This window comes from Larus michahellis, chromosome 21, assembly GCF_964199755.1.
Source record: "Larus michahellis chromosome 21, bLarMic1.1, whole genome shotgun sequence".
NCBI classification, from domain to species: domain Eukaryota; kingdom Metazoa; phylum Chordata; class Aves; order Charadriiformes; family Laridae; genus Larus; species Larus michahellis.
In genome coordinates this window covers 7708678-7733384 of record NC_133916.1, presented here as the reverse complement: position 1 = coordinate 7733384, position 24707 = coordinate 7708678, and the positions used below count along the sequence as shown (strand labels likewise).

The 24707-nt window shown below is 43.6% G+C and overlaps 2 protein-coding genes across 4 annotated transcripts in view; both read left to right on the top strand.

The window, feature by feature from the left end:
• Positions 1–71: 71 nt before the first annotated feature.
• On the top strand, positions 72–3756 carry BCAS2 (BCAS2 pre-mRNA processing factor). 3 transcript variants are annotated; one of them, XM_074564697.1, is made up of 7 exons: positions 72–336; positions 462–554; positions 660–730; positions 829–990; positions 2036–2086; positions 2692–2772; positions 3306–3756. In XM_074564697.1, exons 1-7 carry the CDS (start codon positions 244–246, stop codon positions 3433–3435), a joined length of 681 nt encoding a protein of 226 aa, XP_074420798.1. In that variant the 5' UTR covers positions 72–243; the 3' UTR covers positions 3436–3756. The 3 variants fall into 3 exon arrangements, with proteins under 3 accessions (XP_074420798.1, XP_074420796.1, XP_074420797.1); XM_074564695.1 differs by lacking the exon at positions 2036–2086 and having other exon boundaries at positions 147–336; XM_074564696.1 differs by lacking the exon at positions 462–554 and having other exon boundaries at positions 149–336.
• Positions 3757–4544: 788 nt separating this feature from the next.
• TRIM33 (tripartite motif containing 33) overlaps positions 4545–24707 on the top strand; it is a 32961-nt gene continuing 12798 nt past the window's right edge. Inside the window, exons 1-9 of the mRNA XM_074564682.1 lie at positions 4545–4992; positions 13990–14108; positions 14214–14361; positions 16630–16762; positions 19833–19949; positions 21087–21201; positions 21491–21637; positions 22151–22268; positions 24291–24535. Of these exons, the coding sequence (XP_074420783.1) occupies positions 4545–4992; positions 13990–14108; positions 14214–14361; positions 16630–16762; positions 19833–19949; positions 21087–21201; positions 21491–21637; positions 22151–22268; positions 24291–24535 (1590 nt within the window). The remainder of the gene's footprint in view (positions 4993–13989; positions 14109–14213; positions 14362–16629; positions 16763–19832; positions 19950–21086; positions 21202–21490; positions 21638–22150; positions 22269–24290; positions 24536–24707) is intronic.

Below are 24707 nucleotides of genomic sequence, written 5' to 3'. Positions count from 1 at the left end.
AGGGCGGGGCAGTGGGGGGCGGAGCTTGGGGGGGTGGATCCATGGCGCGGGGGCGGGGCTAGACCCCAGCTTCCCCTACGGGGCAAGGGCGCTGCGGCAGCGCCGGGGCGGGCGTGGGCGCAGGCGCAGAGCGGGCGCAGGCGCAGAGCGGGCGCAGGCGCAGAGCGGGCGCAGGCGCAGAGCGGGCGCAGGCGCAGAGCGGGCGCAGGCGCAGAGCGGGCGCAGGCGCAGAGCGGGCGCAGCATGGCGGGCCCGGGGCTGGTGGCCGGCGACGTGGTGGTGGACGCGCTGCCCTACTTCGACCAGGGCTACGAGGCGCCGGGAGTCCGTGAGGCGGTGAGCGCGGCGCGGGGCGCCCATGAGGCGGTGAACGCGGGGCGGGGTGGTGAGCGCGGGGCGCCGGGCGCTCGTGAGGCGGTGAACGCGGCCGGCGTTCCTGCCTGACGCCCGGCGTGCGCTAGGCCGCGGCGCTGGTGGAGGAAGAGACGCGGCGGTACCGGCCGACGAAGAACTACCTCAGTTACCTGCCGGCGCACGACTACAGCGCCTTTGAGGTGAGGCCAGTGGACGGTTCCCCCCGCCCCCGGTTCCCCCCGCCCCCGGTTCCCCCCGCCCCCGGTTCCCCCCGCGGTGCCGCCTCACCGCCTCCCTCCCCGCAGACCGAGATCATGCGGAACGAGTTCGAGCGCCTGGCGGCCCGGCAGCCCCTCGAGCTGCTCAGCATGAAAAGGTGAGCCCGGGAGGGCCGAGCGGCCGCCCGCCCCCAGGGGTGCCGGCAGGAGATCCGTGTCCGCCGGGCCTTCTCCTGAGGCGGGCGGCCTGTTGCAGGTACGAGCTGCCGGCCCCGTCCTCCGGCCAGAAGAACGATATCACGGCGTGGCAGGAGTGTGTGAACAACTCCATGGCGCAGCTGGAGCACCAGGCGGTCCGCATCGAGAACCTGGAGTTAATGTCGCAACACGGCTGTAATGCTTGGAAGGTGTACAACGAGTAAGGCCTTCCTCTGCTTTGCTGAACCTAGCTGAAGTTCTGGGTTCGATTTCTTATATTTCTCACGTGTTCCTGTGCAAGTCCAGTGGGGATCTTCAGAGTGTATCCTGGAATAACAGGCCCTTTGAGAGAGCTCTATGTGGAAGAAAAGGAGTCCGATCTGAAAGAGAAGGAGCCTTCTCTGTGGCCAAGAAATAGCCTGTGTTTCAAATACATCCCAGTGTTGCATTTTGTAGGTTACAGTTTGGGTAGCAGTTGGTGACAATGGCCTTTAATTGAGGATAACTAAAAGGACTAATGACAGCTTGCAAAATGATAATTCAGTAGTGGAAATAAAGACGACTTACTACTGATCCTGCTCAGCCTGGAGCCATTATTAATAAAGCTGTTCTAAAAGCCAAAAAAAGTTGTAGATGGTATGGCTGCAGGAAGCACCAGCGCTATTTCAGGCAGAGAATGTCAATGTCCACTTCTGAGAAAGTGTAGACAAAAGGAACGCAAAACTTACCTCTGAGAGAAGGCAGAGGGCTGCTTAGCTTAGAAGGGAGGCAGGCAGAGGATCTATTGGCTCGCACGTATGTCAGGAAGTGAAAAGAACTGTTTGTGCTCTCACAGTGTTACATGAGGGAAACAAAAATTGTTACAGGTAATTTTAGAATTAAAATTAGAAGATGGGTAATATGATAGGGGGATGTTACAATACCATTCTGGTCAGAATAGCACGAGCATACGGTAACAAGCTTGAAAATAAAACCTGATCAGCTAATGGATATGATTTTATCCTATTGTCTGATGACAGGGGCTGACCGTAATGGTTACTGGAGGTTTATGTCTTAAAACTGCATATGTTACAACTGGAGTGTTTTGGCATTGCGTCATTCTCTTCAGCAGTGAAGAGCTAAGACCGTGATGAGAATAAGTCGTCTCGTGCTTGGGTTGAAGTGGCTTGTCGCGTCCTAACTCTGAGGAGTTAAATGCCAGGTTAAATGGGTCTGATCTGGCAATTTTAAGTTTTCCTAATGCTTTGCTTGCATTTTGCTATTAGGCATCTGGTTCATATGATAGAACAAGCCCAGAAAGAGCTTCAGAAGTTAAGGTGAGACATTATTTTTTGTGTTTTCATACTGAAGTTGGAAGGAAAGTGAACCTCTCTCCCCTGCCTCCCCAGCTATAGAAAGGCTTGTGTATACATTGCTGCCACAGTCATAGGAAAAAAAGACCCAGTAATAACAATAATGAAATCTGATCCTGCCCTCCCCACATGATTACATTCATAATACCTGTTTCACTCAATCTCTGTGTTGGTTTGGTTTGGTTTTGTGCGAACCTCTGCTTTGAACAGAATGGATTCTGGTGGAATCCTCTCTGAAATGCAGTGTGTTTTCTTGTCACTGCTGATAAGACTTTTATTTAGTGTGTAGTTGTCTCAGTGAAGATGTGTTCCCTGATGTGAGGTTTGGCCTATCATTTTTAAAGTGGATGCTTTAATGAGTTTACAGAGATGGATTACTTGGGGATGGAGTTTCTAGTATATTGAAATATACTGCATCCATCTGTATGTTGTTGTTATGGTCCTGGCTACACAAGTGTTCACTGGTAGTATTTCTAGGAATTAGGTGTATTTCAAAATTAGCAGGAGATATTACAAACTTTAAGGGAAGCTGACAAAAAACCCCAACACATAGATCTTTTTCTCCCCAGGAAAAACATTCAAGATCTGAACTGGCAACGAAAGAACATGCAGCTCACAGCTGGGGCTAAGCTACGAGAAATGGAATCTACGTGAGTATCTAAAATTTTTCTGTTAAATCTTCCACAAGTCTTCCACAATCTTCTCTTGCTTGAAATTCTTCCATGCAGAGCGTGAGTGATCTACTGTAGGATGTTGCTGCACGCAACAGTACTGTTGCTTTGCACAAAGTGTTTCAAAGGGCTTGTAATTCGGGTCTACGTAATGGTTACTGTGGTTGAGTGAAACAATGAGCAACAGATGTGAACAGGAGGGCATATGAGCTGCTTGAAATTGCCTGTTTAAATTGTTTCTTAAACTATTCTTTAAACATTGGAAGTTAGCAGATTTGAGTCTATTAAATTCAATTTTGTACGTTAAGGTTTAACAGGGTTGAAACCCTCTTTTTATCACTTTGGTTGTTTAAATTACCATTGGTATCAACTGAGGTTTATCATGTACTGAGAAAAGTACTGCTTTATTCAGTGTCATTGTGCTTTCTTTGGAGCAATAATTGTCTTTGATTTTAAAATAGAGGATGGGTAAACAACACTTAAAGGCTTTTTTTATTTCTTTTCCCTTCCAGATGGGTCTCTCTTGTCAGTAAAAATTATGAGATTGAACGAACTATTGTGCAGCTAGAAAATGAAATTTCACAAATCAAACAGCAGCATGGAGAAGCAAACAAGGAGAACATCCAGCAAGACTTCCAGTGACTCTACCGTGTTACTGCAGCATACGTTAAAAAAACAAAACAAAAAACTTTGGAGATGCTGTGCGTTTGTAGACACCTCTAGTTGCGGGTGTGTAAGGTGATAAGAAGGTATTTTCATAATTTCTTTTTCTGGTTTTAAATTCTAGGATGAGGCAGCGTAGGCCCAAAACATCCTGCTCAAGTGTATTATGGGCACAGTTAAACGTACTGTGAATTGTTTCACTTTTTGTATACCTAAAGTAGGAGCTCTTAGAAAACACCCTCCGTTCCATGTTTTCGCATGTTCCCTGATGCCTTCAATAAACGCTGTTTATTATTTGTATGTTCTGATCCTGCCTGAGCGCAGCCCGGGGGCCTCGGCTGTGCCCCGCGGTCCCAGACAGTGCTGTGTGGCCCGGCAGCGTCGGCCAAGGGGCTGCTCGGCCTCACGCGTCCGTACCGGCGCCGCGGGAAGCTGCAACGGTAAATGAACGGCCGTTAACACAGAGGGGACTGGGGGTCAGACCGCGGCGCCCGCGGGCGTGTGACACCGGCCCGGCCCGGCCCTGCCCTGCCCTGCCCTCCCCTCCCCGTAGTGCGCCTTCCCCGGTTCCGCCGCGGCCCAGCGCGGTGACCACGTTGCTGGAGCTGCCGCGGCACCGCCGTACCCCGGTGCCCGCGCGGCCCGGTGGGTCCATCGCCGGTTCCCCCGGGCGCGCCGTGCGGACAGCACGCTCCTTACCCGGCTCCGCCCGCCGCGGGGCGGGACCGGCGGGCCGTGACGGCGCCGCTTCCGGGGGGCGGGGCCTACTCCCTGGTGCGCGCTCCGCCCCTTGGGCCGCCGCTGGCGATTGGCTGTGAAGCCGCCGCCACCGCCCAATGGGGATTCCCCGCGAGGTGCGGTGCCGGGCCTGCGCCCCGCGCCGCCCCGCCCCGCCCGGCGCTACGTCACAACTCGTCCCTCCGGACGGGCCCGTCCCGGCTGAGCGCGCGCTCCTGCGCGCGGCCCCCCGCGCGCCTGCGCGAGCCGCTGGCCCGTCCCGCCTTCCCCCCCCCGCGCTGGGGCGCGCGCACGGCGCGTGGTGACGCCGTGCGTGCGCGGCGCGGGGAGTCGGGTTCAAAGGAGGAAACATGGCGGAAAACAAAGGAGGTGGCGGCGGCGGGGAGGGGGCTGCCGAGGCCGGGCCGGGCGGCGGCGGCGGCCTGGAGCCCGCGGCCGCCTCCCCCTCCGGCGCCGCGCCGCCCGCGCCCGCCGCCGCGCCGCCTGAGGAGCGGGAGAGCCCGGGCGCGGCGGCGGCGGAGCGCGGTCTCGGGGAGGCCGAGGCCGAGGCGGCGGCGGCGCCCGGTGTCGCTCCTGGGCCGGGCCCCAGCCCGGTGCCCCCGCTGACGCCGGCGGCGCCGGGGCCCTTCTCGCTGCTCGACACCTGCGCCGTGTGCGCGCAGAGCCTGCAGAGCCGGCGGGAGGCCGAGCCTAAGCTGCTGCCCTGCCTGCACTCCTTCTGCCGCCGCTGCCTGCCCGAGCCCGAGCGGCAGCTCAGCGTCCCCGTCCCCGGCGGCGCCAACGGCGACGTCCAGCAAGGTGAGCGCGGGGCGGGTCCCCGGTGGGACCCCGGCTCGGGGGGTCTCTGCCTGGCAGCGGCGACCGCTCGGGCCCGTCCCTCTGGGGGCAGCCGCGGCGGTTCCCGGCCCGGTGCGATCGCCGGGCGTGGAGCGGCCGCGGACGTGACCGCCCGTGTCCCGCGGCCCTGAGCCGGGCCCTGTCCCGCAGCGCCCGGCTGCTGCTCGCATCGCGTTTCCCGGCGACGGTTGAAACTTGGGCGTTCTTGGAGTTAAAGCGTAAATTGTGCCGTGGGTTTTATTTAATGTTGGCTTTCAGGGGTGCTACAGTAGAGGCGTGTCCATGGGAGGTGTTCAGCAGTTCTGTGGCACTCGGAAAAAAATTTGTCTGAAATCTAATTCACGTAGTTACAGCACTACGTGCTGGATTGGAAATGGTGCCTGTAGTGCCCCTGCTTTCAGGTCGGTGTTTCGCTGCAGTGCTGGTTGTCACTGGACTCACTGTGTCCCTGAACTTCACACGTAACTTTAGTGCCATGAACAAGTGCAGACTGCTCCTTCCAGGTGTTTTTATTGAAATCGCAGCTTGATTTTTTTTTTTTTTATTTTATTTATTTTATATGTTCAGGGATGGAATTGAAAAGCTTCTGGAGCTTTTAATGGAGTGACTCACATGCTGTGGTCAACAGAACAAACTAGGGCCCTGGTAGGTGGTTTTGCAGGTCCTAACTGGGTCCTGTGGTCAGAAAGACCTTGTTTGGTGACATCTTTCTGGTTTTAGCAAGGATTCAAGCCTTTCCTGTGTTGCATAGTGAAGGAATTAACCTGGCTTGTTGGTAGTTCTTTCATCCAAGCTGTTCAGAAGCAGTTAATTTAGGATGTGGTCTTAGAAAGTCCATCAGTTTTTAAAAGATGATGCATTAAATATAGTTCATAAATGTACTAAAGGACTCAGTTGGTTTTGTGATTCTCCTTGTTAAATTCCAGATTTTGCATTATACGTTTTGCATTATATGTGCTAGTGAAAGATACACAACTTGTAAAGCTAGGTTTATTTTACTAGCAATTAGCAGGATTATCTGAATCCCTCTAAGTCTGTTAGGAACAACACAAAGCGTAGCTTCTGAAGTATATATGAACTGGAATATCCATTCTTGCTATACACAGTTTAAGAATGCTTGATTGTCTGCTTTGGTGAAGTAAGAATTCATCTTTGGATTGCTGCATCAGAAACTTTCAGATGACGTGAACAAGATATGGATGTAGGAGGGTCCAGGAGAGTGAACTGGTAAAAGTGTGTGTGATCCATCTGTAGTGGTGTGTAAGTCTGCGTGAACAAATGTCTTAGTCCAGCAGGTCAGTTAAGAACAATACACTGACCAGCCGGAGGATGCAGTTTTGTGGACGTCTGTCTCTGCGCATTGTAAATGGAATCAGTTGAATGGCTCACGAAATGCTTAATCATAAATCAGGTACAAAACGGATGTTCTCAACGTGCAGAGAAGTACCACGTTGCTTACTCGTGCAGGTTCCTTCCCTGTTGACGTGGGTTTTGATAGTCATGGAGTGTTACTTCCACTTCTGCTGCTTCTCCGGTCTCTTTAACTACGAGCAGGTGGTTTTTTATGAAGTTAATGGGAAGTGGTACCCATAGCTATACCTGAAGCAGGTTACACTTAACTGTAGGCTCTCACTGCTGGACCACAGACAAATGGTCTTGATTCCTAAAAGTTTGAGAAACACTGACTAAAGTTTAAAACAATTATCTAAAGTTGTGGTTTGCTGTATTATAAAGAAGTAACTAATTAGATTAATACCTATTGCACTGCTGAAAGAATTTTTTTTGCTGCTGTTCACATTTATGTTGGGGAAAAAAATAAGTTTTTTGTTTTATGTATTTAAAACATGTATTTTTATGTCACTTAATTAACATAAAATGTAGCATCTTGTGTTCTGTTTAATGACTTAATAGGTCATTGGAGTTTGCATTTTATTTGGTGGATAGATGATTTCTTAATGCCTGGTGTTTCAGCTGTCCACCTGGACTCTCCCTTTCAGATTGGAAAGGTTAGAAGAAAATGCCGTCTTGTATTTGTATCAGAGTATTCTGAAAAATGTTTGTTTCTAAGTTAGAGATATGAGACGGTTACAGATACTGCAAAACAACTTTTTATGGACCCACTGCTGCTTCTGCTCCTGGGAAGATAGGTTGTTTTGAGGTTTCACTGCCTTGCTGAGATATTTACAATCTCTCTTAAGAAGATTATCTCAATAGGGAGAATGTGTGGCTCTCCCAGTGAATGTCACAATCTTCATTAGGCTGAAAAACTAAAAAAGAGCTGCAAGATGCTTTCAGAGAGCCTCAGAGAAACATGCAGAATTGGTTAATGTGCACGTATGTATAATTTGAGGAACGATATGTTTACTGCTGAGTGCTATAATATATAGTATCGTAAATTATTTTGATACGCTGAACTCAACTCCCATACCCAGTGTTTGTGCAATTAGAAACCGTGTGTTAATCACACCTTAAATGATGCACTAACTACTTTTAATTTGCTTTGGAAGGGGGGACATAAAAATGGTATGATGCCTGTGAGAATGGGACGTCACTTAAATTGAGTTTGGTAGTAGTTACTTGTATTTTCAGTCTAGAAAGCCAAAAATTCCTGCATCAAGTAGGGTGCTTAAGCTATGTAAATGCAGGCCAGCTTAGTTTCAGTGAATGCTATAGGCGTCCCCTGAACTCTCTTGATGCTTTAGTTTTCTCCTGTGTTGATGACTGAGGGTCATGAGTATATGCTGGAGCCCAGCAAAGGCTGAGTCCTGAACGGTGTTCAGTTCATATTCTGGACTTACTAAAAATCTTGCTCTGAAATTTTAAATTTCAGTCTAAGTTAATAATGTATTTTAAAATAAATTTTTTTTTGCATGAGAAAATTCTAGGCATGTTTTATTTTTTGTAAGGATTGATGTCTATAAATTGGTTTCCCTTATTAATTTCCTTTTTAAATATAATGTGTTGTCAGTTCAACGTATGACGGTTGTGATATAAGCAAGGATTGTTTGTCAAAAAGAAAAAAAAGTTGAGTTAGGAGTGGACCTTGAAAGCAGTTAATTTTCTGAAAATGTATTTATATTCTGATAGATTTCAGTCTGATTGTGTCACTCACTTGATGTGTGAGGGTTTATTTCAAGGTCTCATCACTGAAACTAGAACAGAGGTTTGATGTACGGCTGTGCAGGAACATACTTGGACCCTTATGTTTCTGAGAGAAGTAAATAATATGCACATGCGGTAACTACTCTTGGTGTTCTCAGCCAACGAATGAAACCTGGCAGAGATTCGTTCCTTAGAGGACTGCGTATGTGCCAAGTTTGAACTTAAAACGGAAGTTTGAGTTATTAGATTGCACGAGTGCTTGCAAATATTTCCTGAACTGTGAAGCTTTATTGTCATTATAATAATGTAAACGTCTGAAAGGATTTTGAATTTTCTTATATTCACTTAGTGCTTTTGTGTCGGGAATCAGCCTGACACATTTCAACCCAAAACGAACACGTGTGTTTAAAACCAGATGTCTAAAATGAGGCGGTTCACTCGACAATAATTAGGATTGTAGGAGGTTGACGACTTGATTGTCCGTGGATGATGTGGTAGAGTTTTTGAATAAGCTTTGAGAGATACTTTGAATTTATAAATTTTGAACTTCTGGGAGGACTCCCCGCGTGAGCCCGGTGACGGAGGGGATCCAGTGGGAACGGTGCTACCAAAGTGCAAAGTGCTTTTTGTAGCATCTTGTCCCTTGGTGGTGCTCATTGTCTGCCTGCCGTGGCCTCCCGCCTTTGGATCGGTGACCTCCTCGCCCTCAGCAGTACGCTTTATTTTGTTCCCAAAGGCTGCCTTGGTGTTAGAACTTCAGTGGCTTTACTTTCCGTTATTGCTTTTTGTCCTCTGTGAGGTTCAAGAAGTGTTTGGTTAGGCTGTGGCGTGTTCGTTTTAAGCTGACCGAAGTCAACTTGGACTTGAAGTCAAGAAGTGGATGTGTGGATCCGTTAGGATGGCAGCTTCTTACAAAAGTTAGCTGTTTTGGGTTAGCTGGTGTGATATCTGCAGTGAGTGTGTAGGTTTCTGTGGCGAGTTGTAACGGTTCCCCTTTCCTTCCTCCCCGATTCCCCTCTGGAGCCCCGGGGCCGCGGAGTGGGAGGCTCCCAGTGTTGGTTGGTATGTGAAACCTAGAAAATCAGATGGAGAGGGTGGTAGGACGTGGGTTTGGCTAGGAAACAGGTTAGTTCTTACTGGCCCAGGAAGCTTTGCCCTTCTAGAGGTGGTCTCTGAAGCATCTGATGAAATTCCAGAAGGGAATTTCTACAAGTGTGGGTAGGGAGCAAAGAATAAGATTCGGAAACTTCCATTTTTTTTCCTTCTTGTGCAAAAGTAGTACGTATGAGTTGAACACATGCTGTCTTACTGGGCAGAATGTGTCTTGCCGGCAAAGGTGTCCTGGGGACAGATCGGTCGGTTTCAGCTGATGTTAAAGGTGCCAAGAGTCTGAGTCCCTTGATGCCAAGCTGGAGTGGGTGTCGTGGCCGAGGAGTCGGCGTGAGCTTTCTCTGGTTTGATCCTACAGGACTGGAAGTATAGAGAATCGAGCCTTTCCCCCTCCATCTCTGTAGCTCTACAGCATTTTTAAAATTTGGAAGAGTATTTTAGTGTTACCAGGATTAAGATGTCAGGCTGGAGAAATTAATTCTAAGCAGGTTTTGAATAAATTTCCTGTTGAAACTGGTTCAAGGTGAAGGGTTTCATCGTTGCATTAACCTGTTGAAAAAAATTGCCGGTTTTGGGATGTGTGCAAATAGCCATCAGAGAAGTGTCGTTACCCTTGGGAAATTTTAAACATAAATATATACCAGGTATTCTCATAGTTCAGAGTTACAATTAAGAAAAATACTTCCGTTGCAGCTTTAGGTGTTAGTTGGCAATGGTAGATTAAAAGCGTCCTCTAATTGAAACCTTAAGTTCTTTGAAATGTTCCAATGTGATTTGCTGCTGGATTATGTTGCAGATTTTTTAGCAGTCTTTCTGTTTTTATGAAAACAAAATTACTTTTTCTCCTCAAGTTACTTCAGTTTTATGCTTTCTGACATCCTTTGATGCCTGTGGTCTAGTTTCGTATGCTTTTTCTAAATCATAAGCAGTTAAAGGGATTACATAGATGCTACTCTCATTAGTGCTCTTGACGTCTTTGACAAATAAGAGCGTCCAACGTGCGATGTGGGGAAGATGTGGGTTCTGGCAGCTGCACAGCTAAGGGTTGGACGCCTTTGTGTGGGGCAGTGGGTGCTGCTTGTCCCCCTCTGCTGGGACAGAGCTCCTCACCTGGGGGGTGTTCCCCCGGGTCGGGATCTCTGGGGCCGCACCAGCGTGTCCCCGTTTCATGGTCGTTTCCACGGCCTGGTGTGCGGAGACATGAGCACCCTCCCGTGCGGGGCAGTGACTGTCTCGGGACGTGCCTGCTGTCCCTCCTTCCATCCGCGGGCTCCACAGCCCCTGGGCCCGTTCCTGCCGTGGCTCTTGCAGATCCACCCCACTGCCTTCCTGCAGGATGTGTCCTGTCGGCTCCCCTTTGTGGCTTTCTCCAGCTCAGAGAAGTGTCTCGGGCCAGTTGTCCTTCCTGACCCTCAGGAGAGGCCTTAGGAACGTGTCGCAAGGAGTCTGGGAGTTTCCTTCCGCCCTCTGTTGCAGATTTTGGGAACTGGTAGGGAGGAACGGCTCGTGGCGCGAGAAGATGTCAAGTGAAACCCATCTCCTTTGAGTGGGGTTGACAGTCAAGGCAGGTAAGAAATTATTCCTGCTTCTTACTTGGGTCGGCCTCAGGTAGGATAAAAGGAGAGAAACCAGACTGGGTTTAGGCTTCATGTTGTATGTAGCAGTGGATGGGAGACAGAAAACATGAATGATTGAAAATGTTTTTGCTGTTCTGGATAACGTCTGGAGAAGGGTGTGACAAAAAGTAGAATCTAATCTGAACTGCACAATTAATTGGGAATAGGATCTAATTAATTTCACTGTAGTGCTACTGGAAATGGCAGGAACGGGAAAATTTGGTACATATAGCTGTGTATATCAAGTACTGTGGAAGAGAGGTAATACGTGTTTGTGCTCGTGGTTGTTACAGGTTTTATACACCATCGTGAGTGTGTGATATAAACAAGCAGAAAAACCGGTGATGTCAGTCCTCTTAAGTGGGATGTCAGAAGTTTGGAAGCCCACTCCTCTTACCTGCAGCTCTTGTAAAATAGCTCATCGCTTTCTGTGCCTTTTAGCTTCAAAGGCTGATTGTTCTTGGATTTCTTCATGAAGGTGTTGATATTCACAGGAGCATCTGTCGATGGCTGGTGAAGGGTGTGGGGTGCTTTTTTTCATTTTTCCTTTTTTTTCTTTTTGGCGCCTGAAGTTTAACTGTGTTCCTGCAGCTGATGCTGGTGCCAGTATTTTGGTGATAGTGTACTGTAAGTCAGAAAGGAACTGCCATTCAAAACGTTGTAGACCCTCAGCGCAGAGTTCCACGCGATGCGGTTGGTACTTGCTATTTCTTCTGATATTTTTGGCAGGAAAGAAGTGTTTCTGTTTTGTGGTTAGGTGAAACTGAGCTCTATGGGATTTGAAATGTGAAGTCTGAAGAGAACTTCCTGATTCTCAACTCTGCTTTAGTGCTGCTGTGAACTTCTGCAGTATCGGTTCATGGCTTCAAAAGGCTACAGAGCCATCTTTGGCACATAGGAAGTCTTTATGGTAATAATTAGGATTGGGGAGATCATAAACCAGTCTGACCTTCGTAATTTCTGTGAATGTGTGTAATCATAATTACACTGTGATTTAGAAAAAAGATTGATCTTCTAACAGCATTTTTTGCTGTGTGCTGCCTGATACATTCCTTGGAAGTAGTTACATCCTTTTTTTGAAAGCGGAATTACAGTGGAAATGTGTGTGCTACGGCTAGCGTGTTTCTTTTGTTTGTTTTTTAAATTTTTTTTTTAATTTTTAAATAATATTAAGCATCTAATTTAAATTGGTGGAGAAAAAGCAATGCAATAAGTTCTGCTGGACTATTACTAGAATGGTATTTTTAATTTTACTTCATTTTAATTTTCTTATTTAAGATTATTATTTTTTTACTGAAACTGGCAGTGAAACCTTGTTTTTCTAGTAGGTTACATAAACATTTGAGCCTTAGTTTGTCCTAAAAGACATTAAGTTATTACCATAAACTTCGTTAGCTTGCAGATTATCTCATGTTTTGACAGGTAAGGAGTTCTGGTTTTCTTTTATGTAAATGCTATTTCAGTGTGATTATTTTTTTTTTCCTCTGCCTTTCCCTCTCCCCTCACAAAATCAGCCACATCTGTATCTTTTCAGTAATGCAGTTTGGTTTATAGCATGAATGGTGCTGCATTAATTTGTTTTATCTTAGGTTAAAAAAATGGGCATAAGCGGGTACGAGATGTATAGTGAGTGTCCCATATAATATAGGAAAGCTACTGTTTGAAGTAATGGGCATTGAGATGTGAAAATGAAGTGTAGTATGCTGAATGAGAATTGCAGGGCCTTGGTTTAGGGTTGTGATCTATGGAGATATGTGCAGAACACTGGGGGCACCTTTGTGCAAAGCATATTTGAGTAGAGAGGCGCAAAAAGTGGGTGTTTGACTGAGAGCAGTGTGTGTGTGTGGACTACCCGTCTCCTGCGTCCTCTCGGACAGAAGCAACGGGAAGGTGGAATTACGCATCAGCCGATAGATGGCTTTCATATAGTATTCCCTAAAGAATTTTGCCTTTTGGTAGTCAGAAATTCTCAAGGTTCTGTGAATGGGGGAGGCTTCATTGTGCATATGAAAGCTCTTGTACAAGTAGGTACTGAAATATTGGTTATTTTTCACATCCTGTTCTTGAAGCATATTTGGTTTGATGAGACAGGGAATTCTTAGTCGGGTTATTGTTGTTGCTCTGCAGTGAATCCTCTGTGTTCTGAAGCTAACATTAATTTTAGCACTTGAAAAAATTAATGCTAATTTAGTACTAATGTAATTAATCTCCCTGAAATAGGTCCTACTGTTCTAACAGAATATCCACAAAGGAGTTGAGCATCATTTAATTACACTTACTTTTCATAGTTGTTTCAGGTGTCCCGGTGTATAAAAATATCCAATTGTTTTGAAGGCTTCAGCTTGAAAATGATATTCACCATAAAATTACATACAAACTTGACTTAAGACTAATTGACACTTCTGGGAAGAAAGCGTTAACCACTACCTTAGTGGTAAATAAGTTTTCAAACCTTTAAAGTATGTTGTTTATGGAACATTTTTAAACGTCAATTTGGTTCATGTAGTACCTTCTTTGCGGCTCCGCTTAAAATTTGGAAATCTAATTTAGCAATTACGGAGGATAACAAAGCAGGATACCGGAAAGGAACTCGTCTTAATTGATATCCAGTGTTAAAGCTATGCGTGTACACATCTACACGTACACGTGCTGCAGAAAGGCAGGTGTAGTTGGCATGAGAGGGTTTTTTGTCATCAACTTGTGGTTTGTTTTTTTTTTTCTATTAGCTTTCCCTGCAGAACACTATTTGAAAAAACCCCTGAAACCTTCAGATAGTTCATATTACTGCTTCTGCCTCCCTGACCGCATGGAAATAGGTTTTTTTAGAAAACATCCTCCATTGTATCTGGGAGGATATTGTGACACAGTACTACTTTTGATATTTTCATGAACATCACTAAAGTCACACCTGACTATCCGGGCACACCTCGCTTCATGCTTGTCTTGAGATAGGCTGGACAATACACGGTTATAAGAAGTAATTAACAGGTGTCTTGAGTTTGACAGACTAAAATGAAGAGAAAAAAAGATCATATTTGCTCGGGGAGAACATACATTGACATTCATCTTTTGGTTTTGTGCCTATTGGTTTTAGTGTTCTTAAAACTGGAAAACTTGTTCTGTTTTGCAGTTGGTGTAATCAGATGTCCAATATGTCGCCAAGAATGCAGACAGATCGATCTGGTGGATAACTACTTTGTAAAAGACACGTCAGAAACACCAAGCAGCTCCGATGAGAAGTCAGAACAGGTATAGCACTTTCCTGCTTGCTGGAATTCACATACTATTTTTCTTTCTGTACATGTTAATGATTACCAGGAAAATAATGGTATACCTGACTGTTTCCCTTTGCAGGTGTGTACAAGCTGTGAAGATAATGCTAGTGCTGTTGGGTTTTGTGTAGAGTGTGGGGAATGGTTGTGCAAGACTTGCATAGAAGCTCATCAGCGGGTAAAATTTACTAAAGATCATATGATCAGAAAAAAAGAGGATGTCTCTTCGGGTGAGTATTTGGATGTCCCTTAGTCCCGCCTGTAGTAAAAATGTTTTCTCTTTGGCACATGTAAAAAGAGAGAGGGAGAACCATTTGGGTAACGACCAGTTGAATGGTTTTCCCCCAAGATTTGGGAAAAGCTTAGTAAAAAGCTACCAGTGCAAAACGGGTAGCTCTAAAAATAGAGGAAGAACTAAATTTTAAACTAAAATGGGTTATTTGCTAATACTTTGTACAGTTTGATGTCCAATGTAAAAAAATATCTTTAAGTACAGAAGAAACAGAATGAGACTGCAGTCTTTGGAAAGGATTTAGATCCACTCTTAATAATCCTTTTATTTAGTAGAATAACTAAATGGAGGGGTTGAAATCTGGAGAGCACTGACATATTGGTAATCTTATCCATTAGCCGAGGAAATTACATTATACATTTTGCAGTCCTTGGCTGTAAGGAGCAATTGTAGTTCTCCCAGTAGAGAAGTATATACAGATAATCGTATAGTCATATGCAATACGATGTTACTGTTGTATTGATACTACTGAGTAAATGTGGTATTTAAATTCATTTTAGGTTTAATATCTCCTTCAGTTAGAAAAATCTAATGTGCAAAGCGTGTATAGTTTGTTTAGACAGGCAGCTTTCTTAGGAGTTAATTCTTAAACTATTTTTTGACTGTCTGTCATTTGTAACCTATTGAGCTAGTGTGGAAAGCACTCTCAAAACAGGTAAAAGGTAACTGGATTTTGGCTTAGAATATTTTATTTGTAAATGGGGTAAAAGTTCTCATTTAAAGAAACATAGGTTCTGCACAATCTGGATCTGCATGAAGAGTGATCATATTGAGGAAGAGAGATCTTGACATTTTTCTTTCTCTGCTTTGAAAATAAATTAAGATCTTCCCGATTGTTTCATTGTGCCATTTCAAAGGAGTAGCACTGCTTTGCTTTCTGCCAACTCTCATCTAAGTCATATTAACAGTTAAAAAGTTTGCTGTTGAGCTTAGTTCTTCTAGACAACAGTCTTATTTCAATTGCTCTATCAAATAAACTTCATTTTTGGAGAGGTTTCTCTCTATGTCTTAGTTGGTATTGTTTAATGAGAAATATTACCTATTTAAGTTTAAAGGTATTAACCCTAGTGGATGAGAAACCCTTAAGGTGAAATCAAATTACAGGGCCCTATAGCGAGTTACTAGCGTTTTGCATTAGGAGTGCTGTGTTGTGACTGTCGAGGTGATACCATAGCTCCGCTTCCCCTTCAGTAACCTGAGTGTGGAGGTGCCAAAAAACGGCTGTTCCAATGAAGTAGACTTTCCACTAGAAATACGGGTTGGTGGTGATGAGGATGGACGCCTGGGTGCAGTGGGTGTGCTGACGTATGGCAAGAACACAGCCTTCCTTTGACCTGACGTGCAGTGACCCTTAGCGACTCCCTGGATGTGGGGAAAGACTATTCAGAATTTTCTCAGAGTAGCTTGTTCTCGTCTTTCTTGTTAGACTCTAAAATACGCCCCGGGGACTTTAAATTTCTATTAATGAGTGTCAGCTGTAGATCCACGAGCTCTCTTTCTTTACAATAACTTGCATGGTATAACAAGCTTCAGAAATGTTGGAGGCTGAGGAAGACATTCACGTTTTAAACCTTACCTTCCAAAGGCTGCTTTCCTCTGTGCTGAGCTCAAAATATCTCTAGAAGACTGTGCAGCACTTTTTATTAAACTTGGAACTATTTTTTGACGTTATCTGTTATTTGCTTAAGTGGAAAAGTTAAGTGGTTTAGCTGGAGTTTAAGTAACTCTTAACACGGGCGATGTTTGCTTTGCCTTTGCCGCTTCAGTTGCATATGACTTAATGAGGTCATAAAGGTTTTGAAGTGATAATTTAGAAAAACTATGGGTGTTTGGCAGTATAAAAGTTTGTGAGGTTTGATCCATCCTTCGGTGTGCCAGAGGTGAAATTGCATATGCAATTTAATCTTTAAACGCGTGTACACGATCCTGGTGTTCGTGTACAGTTTGACAGTGGTTTCTGAGTGTTTGTGATAGGAGAGGAGTTCCTCCTCCTCTGTGAATGCAATAAAGTGGAAACAGCTGTAAACCACTGGCACTGTAAATACTTCAATGAGAATGTATTCATGTACCTTTAGGGTGAGAACAGCTGTCAAGTTGGTTTTGTCTGAATTCTTCGTTGTTACTTAGCTTGGAAGTTAGTCATTTTGCTCTTCAGATTGTCTAAATTTTATTTTAAAATGCAAAAATGGTTTATTTTTAAAAACAGAGGCCGTGGGAGCATCTGGTCAACGTCCTGTTTTCTGTCCTGTCCACAAACAAGAGCAGTTAAAACTTTTCTGTGAAACATGCGACAGGCTGACATGCAGAGACTGTCAGTTACTGGAGCACAAAGAACACAGGTACAAATATTACCATCTCTTAATTCCTGTGGTGCGCTTTCGCAGAGGATGGAATGGCATTGATCTGAAACAGCTGTGTCACTGAGTACTGTTGTATCGACTCTTTGTCGGACTGAAATGATCCCTTAAAGGAGAACCTGTGCGGAGTGACGAAAACTTAAAGCCATCGGTTGGTGTCAGGGGTCTTGAGGGCAGATTCCGAACAACGTGGTCTGAGGCAATTTGGTGCAATTAAGGTGATAACTTGCCTGGCATCTACCGATGCTGCCGCTGCATTCAGGGCTTGAACAGAAATTGCCACAGCCCTGAAGACCTGGTGCTGTAAAGAAGCAAAATTGATGTAGTGAGTCATGAGGTCATTTTTTGAAAGGGCATATTTTATTATGCAACAGTCTTTCAACGTAGGGTAATTTTGTAAAGCAAGGTGTAAATTTTCCCTCATAGATGAATATATTTTTCTAGTAAAGAGGGCAGAACTGTTTGGTTGTAGTTGGTTGAAAGTTGCCTCTTTCCAAGTAAAAAAGAAATCATGGGTTTGGTCTCCGGAGCTTGCTTTTCTCTTAGCTGCTAGGAAAAAGTTGGAACCTCTTAAGTTATGTTAAAACTTCCTGCTCTTCAGCAGCTCTGTCATACAGTTGTTTGGATGTTTGAAAAAGTAATTTGCAGTGTTATAATAGAGAATTTGGGGAAAAATATGTATTTATCAGCCACTACAGCACTGCTTTTCTTAGTCACTCCACAAGTAATAGTTCTCTGTAAAGGTGCTTGACAGTATGTTGCAATACTGAATTTCATGGGGTTTTTTCCAGAGTAGTGATTACTCTCATAGACTGCTACAGCAGCCTCATGGAGCACTTTTACTTTTGAAATTAGTACTATTAAAATATTAACAACCTTGAATATTCCTGCTCTGTTCTTTAATAGGCTTGATCGTAGATATCCTGAAAGACGCGCTTGTACAGAAAGTGTGGTCTCCTGGGATACGTTAACTAACTCTTTCTAGTTGGTTTCTTTGCATCTGTTTTCTGCATGATGCTAACAGATTAACAGATGCATCTTGTTCTACTTACCTGCCCTTTTCCAGTAAGAGAAGAGAATGCCTTGCTATTAACATGCTCTGTTGCAGAATATTTGTTAAAAATTGTTCTGTCTGCAGATGTGAATTACAGATGATGAGGGCAACTGCTTCGTCTGCCAGGAAGTACAACTGAGATTTTTATGAAGCTCACTAAATCACTGAAGGAAAATCACGCCAAGTAGAAACAAGAATTGGTTTTAATCTCCTGTTTACTTCTTATCTAAAAGCCTAATAATTTGCACCAAAGGAGAATGAATCACCATTTCAGTAGCAACATGGTCCAGCGTTCAGTTCAGGATTTCAAGCGAAAGAATCGCTGGTGATTCTCTAGAAAGCTGACATTCTTTTAGCAGTGTAATGGTGTGTGATTCCTCTAGTTTAGGTAGTTTTCAGTCCGCACACTTTGGAAGCTAGAAGTACAATACAATATCTTAATAAAAAAAAATAAAGTCTTTTGGCTGTAGGAGGAGCTACAGCAAAATTTTTGCAGTGCTAGGTAAGCGTTGATATCTTATCGCCTCCCCTCAGTGGAAATCTGATTTTCAATTTAATGAATATAGTTCTAGGAAATCTTCAGATCTCCAAACATTTCAAATTTTGTGGCTTTTGGGCTTTAGTAATGCGACTTTTTGCATCATAGTACCTAAAATCTTGTGATGCTGTCTGTCTGCAAGAACTTTAGGTAGACTGTTCTTAGAAAAAGCAACATTGGAACATCCAGACTGAGGAATCTAAACTCTTGTAGCCGAAACTTGTCCCTTGCTGGTAGAAACGGACTGAACGGGAGCAGAGTCTATTCTCTTGTGAATAGTGTTCTCTCTGCCTAAGCCTCGGTTATAACCATGAGTAATTTGAATCAAAAAAACATTACTGTCAGCTTGATCATATATCCAAACAGTCTTTTCGTGTTAGATTAGATTGTAATTTTCTCCTAGACTTTGACAAAAGACAACACTATTTTCTTTTCAGTTGTGGTTGGGAGATCGTATAGGTTACTTCTAATGCAGTTTATAAGGTGCTTCACTTTAATCATAGGAGTTTTCTGCCACTTCAAATGTTGGGATTTAGTGTAGTGAAGAATAGAAGACATTCTGGGAACCTGAGTTTTCCTTGTTATTGGCAAATTTTATTTCGGAAGCATGTAGTTTACTTACTGCAAAAACAAGAAGTGTCAAGTGACTGGCAGGAATCCTGGGTTTTGGGGGGAATCTTTGATAGCTGAGCAGTTGATCAGGAAAGATGAAAACTCTTGGAGCTCCTTAATTCCCCTTGCCATTTTCAACATGGGCGTTTTGCTGCTTTTGCCTTGTTAATTCCTCTCGTGATACATGGTATGTTAGGAAAATGCAACTAACTACGTTATTTTCCTTCGATGTAGCTACTTGCGCTCTTTTCAGATGAAGTAATGGGAGGTGCCTCTGATACAGTAGCTGGTTGAAGGACTTGGAAGGGAAAGATATGTTCTTTGCTTGGAAATACCAAAAAAAATTTAAAAATTAAGTTTTTTTTTAAATAGAATATTTTCTTTCAGATTAAACTAATACAGTCAAATGTGATCAGTATAATCTCCGCTGAAAAACTGTTTTTCTGGGATAGTTTGGGGGTTTTATTTGTATCATTTGATGTGTGTTTAAGCTATTAGTGCATTTTCCTCATCTAACGTTAGCAAAATGATTTGTTGAACTCTGGCGTTTCTGGTATCTGCTTTGGTGTTACATGGCTTGCTGTCTTGTGAAACCAGGCAGCGCATCGTCTCCCTGTGTAGTTGGAATTAATAAGTGACCCACAGAGGTTCAGTCTTCTAGACACTTAAATGGGATTTTATCAGTGCTGGAACATTCTGCACACTGATCGGCATACATGTAGTTTGATTTTTCCTGTGTGTTTTGTCATATTTTTTCAAAATTGTATAGCTTTACATCTACATTGGGAACACTTAGTTTCAGCACGTTGCTCCTTGGTAATTGATGTTGTCTTTTGCGTGTTGAAAAGGTACCAGTTTCTGGAAGAAGCTTTTCAGAACCAGAAGGGTGCAATTGAGAACCTATTGGCCAAACTTCTGGAGAAGAAGAATTATGTAAATTTTGCAGCTACCCAAGTTCAGAATAGGTGAGTACCCCAAAATGATTAACTGTTATTACCGCATTGCCTTTTTAGTGAATCACAGTAATATGAATGATAGGACTAGGATGATGCTTACATTTTAGCTGATTCTGTATCTTTAGTTGTGTTGGACTTTAATTATTTTTCATAATGTTTTCTCCCCTACAACACTGTGCATCTGTTGGTAGTTGTTACAAGAAACTAATATCAAAGATGATGTTTTTTATGGCAACTTTGAGGAGAACCAAAGATGCGACACATTTATTACACTTGGGGGTAGGGGGAAAGGGAGAGGAAAAAAAACCCTAAAAAAAAAAAGGAATAATAAAGGCAAGGAAAACCTGTCTTATGGTTTCTGCTAAGTTCAGGTGTAGGTGACAGAAGTGTTGGCTGTAGAGATAAACAAATTTTTCTTGAGATATTTTTGTTTATTTTTGTTTCATATGAATGCCTATGATAACTGTGTAAAAAAAAAAACTTGTGTTGAAATTGAATAGGATTTTTTTTTTTAATTAGGCAAGAAAAGCTTAGTGTAATTCCCTGAAAGGAAGACAAGAATTCCAGGGTTACCTTAATTCAGCGTCATACAGAATACTGAATATAGAGATGAAGAGAGCACACGATCGCTGCTGGCTTTTGATGCGGTTGTGGTGGTGGGTGTGCTGGAGGTCCGGGAATTCCACTGTGATTCTTGGTGGTTTTGTGAGCCTTCTGCAACTTTTATGTCATTTGCAAAATGACAGATGATCTGGAGATGGGAAGTACAAGAGTAGAAGGAAGTGTTCTGAAGATATAAGGAGAAGTTCCGGTGCAAATTTTTAACTCCTAGCGGTACCATGTACATTAAAAAAAGAAAAAAAAAAAAGTTGTAAGGGAAGGAGAACTTAGGACATGAGAGGCAAATGTGCAAAGATGTAAGCAATGGAAACCTTTACGTGCTGATTTGAAGGGACCCAGAGGAGAACACCATTGTGAAGCAGGGGGACAAGCTGTAGAGCTGTTACATACTTGAAGAAGAGACAGGAACCCAGTTACATGGGAAGTAATTAAACCGAAAGCTCGAATGTCACATGTTAGTGTTCGGTGGTATGGTATAGAGCGACTGCCTGACAATACGCTTTTTTTTTTTTTTTTTTTTTTTAGGATAAAAGAAGTAAATGAAACTAACAAACGAGTAGAACAGGAAATCAAAGTGGCTATATTCACCCTCATCAATGAAATCAATAAAAAAGGAAAATCTCTCTTACAGCACCTTGAGGTACAGTTAAGAGAAAAATTAATAGTGTTTTTGACTGTTTCCAGTCCCCTATTGAGAACTCACATTCCATGTTTGAAAACAGATTTTCCCTGTGCTTTGATACCTCAGGGAAGAACGGTAGAGTGGAATAACAGAGAATTACTACTTGATGCTTCTAGCCATTCTGAATATGAGCATGAGTATAAGCTGCTTGGCTTGTGACGTTTTGCTTTAAGAACTGCGATGGCGGTTTACATTTTCCTCATAAATCTGAACCCCCCATTGTAATAAAGTTTTTGTTTCTTTGTAGAATGTAACAAAGGAGAGACAGATGAAGTTAATACAGCAACAAAATGACATCACTGGTCTTTCGCGACAAGTGAAGCATGTGATGAACTTTACTAATTGGGCTATTGCAAGTGGCAGCAGTACTGCTTTGCTGTACAGTAAACGGCTGGTAAGGAAACACCCTGTAACTTGTCCGTACCGTGCAGGGAACGTTCGGTCAAAAGAATTTTGTAAATATTGTATAGCTTCACTAGGTCGATTGTATCCAAGGAAGACACAATGAGTTGTTCGTGCTTCATTTGAAAAACAAAACAAAACTTTCTGTAATAATGGGATAAATTTCCCAACTTTTGTACGCTGCTTTTCATACGTGGATTAAAGACTTGACAGCATTATAGTAGAAGGAACGGGGTCAAGCTCTGTAAAGGCACCTCAGTGTTTCGCTTGAGTCATTGCAGAAGCAGTATTGTGTACCAGTACTTCCCTGTAATCCTCTGAGTTGTATAAAAAATTAGTAGTACGGTGGATGATTTTCCTGGTGAATTGAGTACTTTCCAGGTTACAGACCAAGCTTGCTATTGACAGTCCTTGTTGGTGATACACACTGGGCAAATGCACGCTTCTTAACCTTCTCATTCTTTATTTTGTTGTCATCAACAGTCTTGTTTTCGCTTTCCATTAGATAACATTCCAGTTACGTCACATTTTGAAGGCACGTTGTGATCCTGTCCCAGCTGCCAATGGAGCAATACGCTTCCATTGTGACCCTACGTTCTGGGCAAAGAACGTCGTCAATTTAGGTGAGAAAATTGTTTGTTTTGTTCTGTTATTTGAAAAACTAGATGGAGTTGCCCGTGTTCATCCAACACGAGTGAGTTGGAATGCAATACGTCTCTTAATGCAGAAGACCAAAACTCTCTTGACATAACCCATCCAGTCCTGATTTACCCTCCTTACGTGCTCTGTTCTTTCTGTTAGCAAAGCTTGCTCCACAGGCTTTGGTTTCCAATGGGAATGGTTCTAGGAATGGCCCTTTTTCCCCCCTCTTAAAGTGGTTCTCATGTTTGTAGTATAACGCACTAGCACTAAATGGGTGCTTCAGTTTCTGGAATAAGCTTTTTTGGCAAGTAAATAGAATCAGTTTTGCCTATCTGAACTTCATATTTAGCTGCTATGGAGTAATACCAGATGTCTTAATGTGTTGGAAGTTGCATGAACAAGCATAATTATGACTGTTGATATGAGCTAAGTACCAAGCCAGTCCATGCGATTGCTGGAAAGGTGGGTGAATTAAGAAGCAACGTTTAGCTAGTTTCGTATTCTCAGATGTCTGACACATTTATAAAAGTAAAGAAAAACAGACCCTCATAATGGCAGATACACTGCCATTCCTGTGTGTGTTACGGCACCTTAGCTCTAACCTTTTATATCTTAAGTAGTTTTTCTCGGCGCGGCTGTTTATTCCTTCTTTGCCCTAAAGTGTTAGCCGCCATGGGAGTTGTAATAGTCTTGGTGACGCAGGCACTCGGAGTCCTCGTGTTCTGTGTGAGTGCTCGGTGACCGCTGGGGTCACGGGACCTCTGCAGTTACAATTACTGCACATCGCTGGCTGTTGTCAGACACAGTAATAGCGTGCTCTTTTAAGGATGTAAAGTATTTAATACCTTTGCCTCTTTATTAATGCCTTATCCTGGAGCAGTGTAGTGTCAGGTTTTTTTCTATATTAATCCGCTAATCACTTATGCTTTTCAAAGAACAGGTTTTGAATGAGAGAAGAGAGGAGGTGAGCTGGGGTGGGGAGAGCACAATGAGAGAGGTATCTGTTAGCACCTGCTTGTGAACTCTTCTCTTGGATAAAAATCTAATAGAAAAACCGATAAAAATATCAGCTCTTCCTGATGCTTTTGTGAGTACTTGCTTCTTGCTCTAAGTCCACTAGCCAGGTTTTGGTGTTCCTGTCTTTAGTCAAGGGGGGTTACGTGCACAGTAAACAAACTTTTCATTGTACAAGTAATAGTTTAAAACTGGCACTATTTCTTCATGGGCAGTTCCTCAAGCAATTTTTGAGTGCTGTTACTCTTGGAGATTAGTGAAGAAGGAAAAAGCAAGGCTTTCCAGAACAGAGCTTCAGATGTTTGACGGGGAGCCCGGGGCAGGCGGGGGAGGTTATGCAGAAACAGAACAGAAACTGTCAAGCTCAATAACATGCAGATTCCAATGAGTATATGTTCAAAATAATAAAAAAAAAAAAATCAACATTTTGCCTTTTCCCTTTAAAATTGGACTGGAGGTTGCCTCTCTGGCTGTGTGGTCCTTCACGTTGTATCAAGGCAGGACTCGCTTGTAGTGGAGCTTTGTGCCATGCTTGTGTAGCCTGTCCTTGGTCAGTCAGTGGTGGGACACTCTCCGCTGTTCCCCACGTGATCTTTTCCTGGGTTTTGCTTCCTTAGGTATAGGAACTTTATGCTCAATGTTGCCTTTTTTTTTTCTTTCCTATTTTATTTCTTATCTTGTCTGTCTGTTGTGAACACAGAGAACGATTGTCTCTGTCTGTCTTGTCTTTTAGGCTGTGCAGTTCCAGTTCTTTCACTCTTTCCTCACAGGTCATGTTTTTAGTTTTGCAATTTCTTCTTCTTGTAGTCTGAGTTTTCTTTTTGCTTCTCTCATGTATGGTTATGGAGACTTAAAATTTCAAACTTAAATTGCTTTATTTCCATCCCTGAGGAAACTAAACTAGAAACATCTGAATGTTCTACACTTACCAACCTTTGGATGATGATGGCGATTGAACTGTTTACTAGTTCTTTTTTTGTTTTGTTTAGGTAACCTTGTCATTGAAAATAAACCAACTCCTACTTACACTCCTAATGTAGTGGTTGGACAAGCTCCTCCAGGAACAAACCACATCAACAAAGCTCCAGGACAAATCAATCTAGCGCAGCTTCGACTTCAGCACATGCAGCAGCAAGTGTATGCACAAAAGCACCAGCAGCTGCAGCAGATGAGGATGGGGCAGCCAGCTGGGTCTGTCCCCAGGCAGACGAGCCCGCAAGTCTTACAGCAGCAGGTGAGTATCTTCTATGTTCTTATTTCACCTTTTGCCATAGCACTGAGACTTAAAATTGCCCTATCAAATGTAAACTTGCAAAGCAGTTTATAAAGGTGAAAATCTTTTGAAATTTGACATACTTTAAATGTGACGACTATTGGCTTTTCTTGATGTTATGTAACTAGTAAAC

Coding starts and splice junctions, on each gene's coding strand:
- BCAS2 (XM_074564697.1), top strand. CDS start 244: ATGGCGGGCCCGGGGCTGGTGGCCGGCGACGTGGTGGTGGACGCGCTG. Junction 991..2,035: donor GCTTGGAAGGTGTACAACGA/GTAAGGCCTTCC, acceptor TTTTGCTATTAG/GCATCTGGTTCATATGATAG. Junction 2,087..2,691: donor AAAGAGCTTCAGAAGTTAAG/GTGAGACATTAT, acceptor TTTTCTCCCCAG/GAAAAACATTCAAGATCTGA.